We start from the raw sequence: 7,418 nt of genomic DNA, 5'->3' as shown, positions 1-7,418 counted from the left end.
AAATTAAGCACTTTAAACTGCCCATCTGCCCAATAAGTAGATCCTGTACAAATGTTAAAAGTTTCATAATAGACTCTTCCCGACACGGTGCTGAGCATCGTTGGCTCCTGTTGGGGCTGGAGAGGCAAATGAGTTTCAGTCTGGTGAATACTCTCAACTCTCTTTTGCAATAGGAAATTTCCAATGGTTAAATTGTGTTTTAGATGCAAGCAATAACTTAACTTTACAAATACCAAAAGTGCTGCTTCCTAAATGTCACCTTATTCAAATGTTCTTGTTTTGTGAGATGCTGTGATTAAAATTGTTTATTTCCAGACAAACCAGAATATTGGTGGAAAGCAAATATTACTTAGAGAACATCTAAACTGCAATCAGCAGACGAAGCGACCAGAAGTGTTGCATCGCAGCTTTCGTGTCCTCTTTGACAATGGTTCTCTGCTGCTTGTTTTGAAACTAGAAAAAAAAACGTCCTCTGCAGTGCACAGTAAACACGAACTACTAAACTGAGCTGTTTAAAACCTCTGGCACTCGAAGAAACACCGCTTATACTGTTTCTGGTAACTAAATTCAAAACCAGATTGGTGAAAGTTTAAATACACAAAGAGGAAAAGTGTCATGTAAATTTAGAAAGTAAGTGACCTAGTTCTACAAGCTCTTGTTAGTGACAAAATGCAGTTACTGCCTAAAGCATCTAAGCGCCATCCACTGTCCTCTGGCCACGCAGCCTTTGACTTCCAGCTCTGCCTGTGCAGGGGCTGCAGGTGACCCCTTGTTAAAAGGATGTTTAGGATGTCTTTAGCTAAAACAGGACCTCAGACTCTTGAGCCTGACCGAAAGGGAAGGGGGGAGTGAGGAGAAGGGAGGGGTGCATTGAGAGGTGGGAGAAATCACAGTAAACTATTTCCTTTTCTTAAAGGTCCAGCAATATTAAGCAAGTGAATGAATAGTAGCTCTTGTATTAATGACTTGATACGAATGACCTAAAATAAATTGTAAAAGTTGATACTGGAAAACTAGACATGAGCAACCAACATACACACGGATGAGTATGTGTGAAAGTGAAAGGTATAGGAAACTGCTGGGAGCATGGATTCAAAACATTTCCATTGTCTAAAAACCCACCTCTGGAATTTCTCGAGACTTACACTACCAGCTGTTCAGAAGGAAAAAAAAAAAAAAAAAAAAAAAGAAAATAAAAACGTGGCAACAAACGTTGTTAAAAAGGAGGGAAACACCCCAAGCAGTCTGCACACCCTCAGGTCCAAAGGAGCCGCCGCCGTGGCGGGGCTCAGTCCATGCCGGGCGGGACGGCGCTGCCGCTGGCCTCCAGCAGTTCCACCACGGCCGCCCGGCGGTAGAGCTTGGCCAGGTCGTAGGCGGTGTTGCCGCGCTTGTTCTGGTGGCCCACCTTGCACTCGGAGCGCGCCAGCAGCAGCTGCACCACCCGCACGTGGCCCTCCTGCGCCGCCAGGTGCAGCGGCAGGTTGCCCTCGTTGTCCTCGATGTTAACGTCGGCTTCGAACTCCAGCAGAGTCTGCAAAGTGTCCAGAAAGCCCTCCCTGGCTACGTCGTGGATGACGGCGAAGCCGGTACTGTCTTTCAGGTTGGGGTTGGCCCCGTTGCTGAGCAGCCGCCGGGCGATTTCGGGGTTGCCGAGTTTCATCACCTGGGGAAGAGAGAGGAGAATTGGATACCGCGGGTGGGGGTTTGCTCCAGCACTGCCTCCCGTCCTCCTGCTCAGCCCTGGATTTTGTCAGAGCCCAATTCTCATTTAAAGCAGACAGAGGAGGCTCGCTACAGAGCTAATGACACACCAGAACGTCTCGTTTTTCATGTATTTGTTAGTGAACTCGGTGAAATTGTGAGAGATGTTATCATTTCGGTGGTCATAGCTTTCTGCCTCGGAGAGGTTAATGCCTGAAATAGCACAGAATGGCAAATAACAGCTTCTTTTCTTAATTTCCCCTAACGAGGGTCATCTCAGTTTCTGAACGTATAAAAATTAAGTATAGTTCGATTTTATTTGCCTAAGTATTGAGACACCTTTGCATTACTGTTTAATCTTGTTAAACAGCAAATATAGGGTCTCTGAGGAACAGATATTTTACCTAAGCAACAGCAAATGTAGAATGTGTTTTTACAAGCTTTCAGGTGTTTACATTGTCTGTGCATTATCATAAAACAAATATTTGGACTATACCATAGCTCTATCTGTTGAGAAACATAAATGTTAAAAGAAATTCTTCTCCCCAATATTTGTGTTTCATTAGGTCACCCAAAAAGGAAAAGTCAAAAGGAATGTTTCAAAGTTACAGAAATTGTCTTCTAAAATCAATATATTATATTATACTTTCACAACCTTTCTATAAGTAAACTGTGGCTATGTTCTGTTGTTAAATCATCCCTTGAAAAAAATATTCAACAACAACAATAATTGGATTTTCTGACTGTTTCTCTCAGGGAAAAAAAAAAAAAAAAAGAGCTTCTTTCAAATTTTCTTAATTGCACTATAAAACTATCATAATTAGAACACAAATCTCTCTTATTTGTAACTTAACTGCTTGCACCAATTTCCTTGTAATTCCTGATTTTTTGTTTGCACACTTTCTAAAAATGAACACTGTAATGTATATTGTGTAATCTCTAGCCTATAGGCAGTATTTTCCTGTCCTTGTAACTAATCTCATTGTAAGTACAAAATTCGAAAAAAACTCAACTCTTTTCTATTTCCTCAGAGAGAGATTCACACATTGATTTGAAAATCTTGATTAATTAAAAAAAAATCAGCATAAACGAGCATTACAGTGCATTAGATTTAGCTTAAGGTACAATTTCTACAGAGGTTTGCTGAAAATCTCTCCTGACGAAAAAATACATATCAAGTTTTTTAGGAAAAACAAGATAGAATAAATACATTTATGTATAGTGTTTGAAGTGTAAAGCAGCCCAGCACATTATAACCACAGACAGGAGCAGAAGTGCAGATAAGACAGGCTGGGATTCAGGGAAAGAGATCTCTCTGTGCCCCAAGGCTTCCAGCTCCCGACTTCCAGCCAGTCCTTTCACTTCTGACAGAGATGGAAGCGATGTAAAAGAAAACAAGATCATTGTGATCTCTCTTTGTTTAGTAAAAACCGGACATTCTGATCTCTTTTTGAGAGCACAGGCTGTATTATTTGTGAATTCAAAACATATATTTGGGTTAAGTGGGAGTTTTCAGTGTTCAGGCCAGGGGACTGAAGGCTTCAGTTAAAGATGCGAGGGGGAGAAAATCTAAAAAAAGGTGGTGCTTTTTGGCCGTGGGCTACAGCTGAACAGCAAATGCCTCCTATATTTTGCAAAATAATGTTAGGGGGGAGGGAGGAGAAGAAGTAAAAAGCATTAATTTAATAAATCTGATGAAGAGCATAAGGGCAGGAGATGTATTTGAGGCCTGCATAGGTACACTTCACCAGAAACAAAAAGGACAGAGCAAGACAAGCCGAGTAGTTGTTTAATTAAACATAAATGCAGAGGAAAAATATAAATTCATTGACATTAATATAGGAGCATTCTCTCCGTTGTAATTGAGAGAGAGATTACAGAGAGATTATCTCACTCTTGCAGAGTGCACTGAGAGAGAAGTCTTTAGAGCGTGGCCAGGCACCCACAGCACATTTTAGGATGATACATATTGAAAATAAGTCGGCAGATTCTCCTGTTTTGGTTTTTGTGGTGGTTCATTAGCTCGGTTGCTATAATCCCTAAGAAGTATTGTTAGGGCACAGATGCAGCTGGATGCTATGTAATTGTGTAAAATATACCTTAATTCAGGACATGGACAGTTAGCTGCTTTTAGAAAAAAATATCCAGCATTCCTGTAGGACAAATCGGTTTTCAGCCCCCTTGTCCTGAGGATAAATCAACTAGCTAAATGTTTCCTGCTTTCTTAAAGAATTTAGCTTGTCTAAGTTTTTAATTTAAACCCTTTCACTCTCTTTAAAGTTGCTGCAAGTGCCTGCACTGCCATGCGATGCCCTATTTAGGTGTTAACAGGACAGCGAGGAGCTCACAGATCTCCAGCTTCAGCGAAATTATCAAAAAAGGGTCATTCCTGCATTATCAGCAAGAGGTGCTTATTTTCCAGCTTTAACATTTTGATGTTAAGCCAAAAATCTGTAAATATCTCGAGTACACTCACAGGTTCTATGCTGTCTAAAAATCCACTTTCAGAAATTATTACCATGGTTTTGGGGGAAGGGGGAAGAGGGGTTAAAAAACAATTTTACTAATGTGTGAAATGAAAAAGACCTATAGCTCCACTTCCACATTGTATTACTTATAACTTAAGTAAAAATAGCCACACTTATTTTCCCTCTGGAATTATAAATCACATCTTTCACTGTTTGGAAGGTATTCTAGCCTTTTTGCCATCATTATCTGATAATATTAAAAGCAAAATCTTTCATCAGCTACAATACTTAGCAGTTGGACGAGTTCCAACTCCTGCCTGCACAACTATACAGTTAAAAATTAGGACACAGCACCCTATACGATCAGAAAGGAAATAAATGGAAGCAGTGCCCTGCCAGCCGATCTGAAAAAAGCAAATATTAAAGTTTTGAATATGAATGAAAAAGCAAGTGATTCAGCTGGAACCCTGGCTCGCAGGGCTAGCTCTTAATGTACATCGGAGGTCCTCGCTTCTGAGCAGCATGATTCCCAATGAGAAAGGTCATTCCCACAAACAGAGCATAAAGGAAAAGTACCATCCACAGCAGACCCCAGCACCCAGACGAGACACGCTTTAAAAGCACATTGCAGGAAAAAAAAAAAAAAAAAAAAAAAAAAAAAAAGGAAGAAAAAAACCATAAAAATCCTAAGCTTCAGACAGAACAGAACATTCGTGTTTACAGACCTGCTATGAAATCCTGCTCACCTAAGCTGATTTCTTTCCATCTCAGCTCTCTCACTCCTTGCCTCTTCCCCACGAAGTTAGCAAATATTAGCAAACTCGTAGCCCGTTTGACATTGAGGGTGATCCCCGATTGAAAGAATGGTTTTGACCAGTTTTATTTCAAGTACGTCATTTTAGGGAGTTGGAGCCACTAAACTTATAAAATATGGCATCCAACGAGTTTGAAAAACCACTCGAATTTCATCCACCAGCCTGCTTAAAACGTTGTCTTTTTTGGAAACCCGGGTCACGTAGGTACCAGTGATGAAATATTTTCTCCCTCTCTGGATACCAACCTGCAGCGCAGTCCTCCCAAATCCATTTTGTGCATTGACGTTTACATTCTTTTGCAACAAATTAGTAAGTTGCACTAGGTCCCCCTTGGCAGCCGCGGACGCCAGCTCGTTCCCAGAAGGCTCGGCCATTCTTTAGGGTGACTGACGATCGGAAAAAAGATGAGATTTTTTTTTTTTTTTTTTAACCAGGCATGGCATCGGAGACTGACAGAAGGATTGGGATGGTTAATCTTCTGGAGTAAGACCTTGTAGTAAATACTCGTAAAAAACCTCCTTGCCAAGAGCCCGCCCCTAACTCACACGTGATTATTCAGCAAAACTGCAGCTCCACTTGAAGCAAGATTTCTTTGCTTCCACATATAGAGTAACTCTTATTAAAGACTTTGGCCACTTTCGCGGGGGGAGGGGGGGAACAGATTAACAGCTAGGCAAGATATTGTATATGTTATAGGTAACATATATACACGTACACCGGAGACTCACTCAGACCTGAGGTCTTGGAAGAAGAAGTCAACCCACCCTGTTCACAGCCGGTTTCTGAAACTTAGCAGCAGCAGCAGCAGCTCGGAGGAAAGGTCTCCTGTAGCAGTGTGCATCCAGCTCCCGCTCGGGATCCCCCCCTTCATCCCTCTCCGTCGGCTTAGTCCGGGCCCAGCGGGGAAGGGAAGGACGAGCCGCGCCCGCGGAGGGCCGGGCGCGGCGGCGGCGGCTGTCCGGGCTCCCAGCTCGCTGCCTCGGCGCTCTCGCTCCCCGCAGCAGCAGCAGCAGCTTCACTCCCGCGGCCCCGCGCAGCCTCCGCGCAGCGGGCGGGCGCGATCCCGGCCGGCGGCCGCCCCCGGCGGCGGCGGCTCCGGAGCATCCAGGAGGGCGGCGGGCGGCGCGGGGGGGCTGCCGCGAACCGCCGCCCGCTCTCAGGGCGTGGAGGAGCCGCGGCGCGGAGCCGTCTCCGCCGTCGTCCCTCGGCCGGGATCTCTCCGCCGGGGTCCCGCCGCCGCTGTCCGCGCTCCGCCGGGCGCTCCCCGGGACAGGCGCTGCTCCCGCCGCGGCCGCGGGGCGCGGGCAGAGCTCCTGGCGGGGGCAGGGGCTGCGCTGGTGCCGCCGCTGCCCCGGCCCGGCCGCGCTCGCAGCCGCACTGACAGCCCCGCTCGCCTCCTCTTCCAACTTCGCGAAATAAAGCTGCACTTGCCGGTCCGCGGCCGCCGCCTCCGCCCGCGGCTTTGCGCTCCCCCCTTTTTTAAGCGCAAACAATCGCTACTTCTGTTTCCTAAGGACACGAAGCCGGTTTCTCTCTCCTTTTTTTTTTTCCCCTTCTTTTTTTTTTTTTTTTTTTTTTTTTTTTTTAACCTCATCAGCTTTTTTTGAAAAGAAAAAAAATTTGAGCGCTTTTTGAGTTGAAACACCCGCCCACATTTTAACGGCAGAGATTTAAGGAGGCGCGGCGGAGTTCGGGCAGGAAGGCCTGCAGCGGCTCCCGCCCGCCCCTCGCCCGGCCCCGCCGCGCTCCGGCCGCCGCCGCAGCTCCGCGGCGCCCGGTGCCGTCCCCTCGCCGCGCAGCCCGGGCACGGCTCCGCCACGGCCAGCGCGGCCCTGCCGCTTTTAGCAGCAGCGCTGCTGAGGCTTAGGGGGGGTGAAAATGAAAGGAAAAGGAGGCTGTAGCAGCGGGAGCCGCCGCACCCCGGCGGGAGGAGCGGGATCGGGGGCGCTGGGCAGGCGGGAGGGCCGCGGCGCTGCCCGGAGCTGCTCCCCGGCGGTCCCCACCTGCCCGCGGGGCGAGCGGAGCCGGCTCCGGTGCCGGTGCCGGCCCCTTGGCCCTGGCCGGGCGCCCCGCGGGCAGCGGCTCCGCGCTCGGGCCGCCCCGGCAGCGGCGCGGGCTCCTCTCCCGTCCTGAGGACAAGGTCAAGGATGAAGGGTCAATGTCAAGTTGTCTTAGCGGTGGAAGGCGACCGTCCACGAGAGCGCTCCTTGCTTCCCGCGTTTCTGGTGTCCTTGATTGATTCGAAAGTGCCATTTTGAAGCGGAGCCGCGCCCGGGCACCAAGAAGACGCGAGGACTTCGCTTTCCCTTCCCAGGGCGAAGAAGTGAGGATGGTACAGCACGGGGATGTCACCGCCACTCTGCCTAACAGTGTTTAGTGTCTTAAAGTGCTTTAATGGCTGGATTGCTTTAGGTTTCAGGGGGCCTCGGAG

General features: G+C 47.3%; 1 protein-coding gene across 1 annotated transcript; it reads right to left on the bottom strand.

Annotated features, from left to right (window-relative positions):
• Positions 1 to 287: 287 nt before the first annotated feature.
• On the bottom strand, positions 288 to 5,973 carry CDKN2C (cyclin dependent kinase inhibitor 2C). The gene is made up of 3 exons (XM_058030152.1): positions 5,752 to 5,973; positions 5,233 to 5,373; positions 288 to 1,666 (listed from the first exon to the last, which is right to left on the bottom strand). The coding sequence occupies exons 2-3, from the start codon at positions 5,359 to 5,361 to the stop codon at positions 1,289 to 1,291; spliced, it is 507 nt and encodes a 168-aa protein (XP_057886135.1). The 5' UTR covers positions 5,362 to 5,373; positions 5,752 to 5,973; the 3' UTR covers positions 288 to 1,288.
• Between the last annotated feature and the right edge of the window lie 1,445 nt (positions 5,974 to 7,418).

The sequence above is a fragment of the Melospiza georgiana genome, chromosome 9, assembly GCF_028018845.1.
Source record: "Melospiza georgiana isolate bMelGeo1 chromosome 9, bMelGeo1.pri, whole genome shotgun sequence".
NCBI classification, from domain to species: domain Eukaryota; kingdom Metazoa; phylum Chordata; class Aves; order Passeriformes; family Passerellidae; genus Melospiza; species Melospiza georgiana.
The sequence above is the reverse complement of the archived record's forward strand: the minus strand, read 5'-3'. Positions and strand labels throughout refer to the sequence as shown.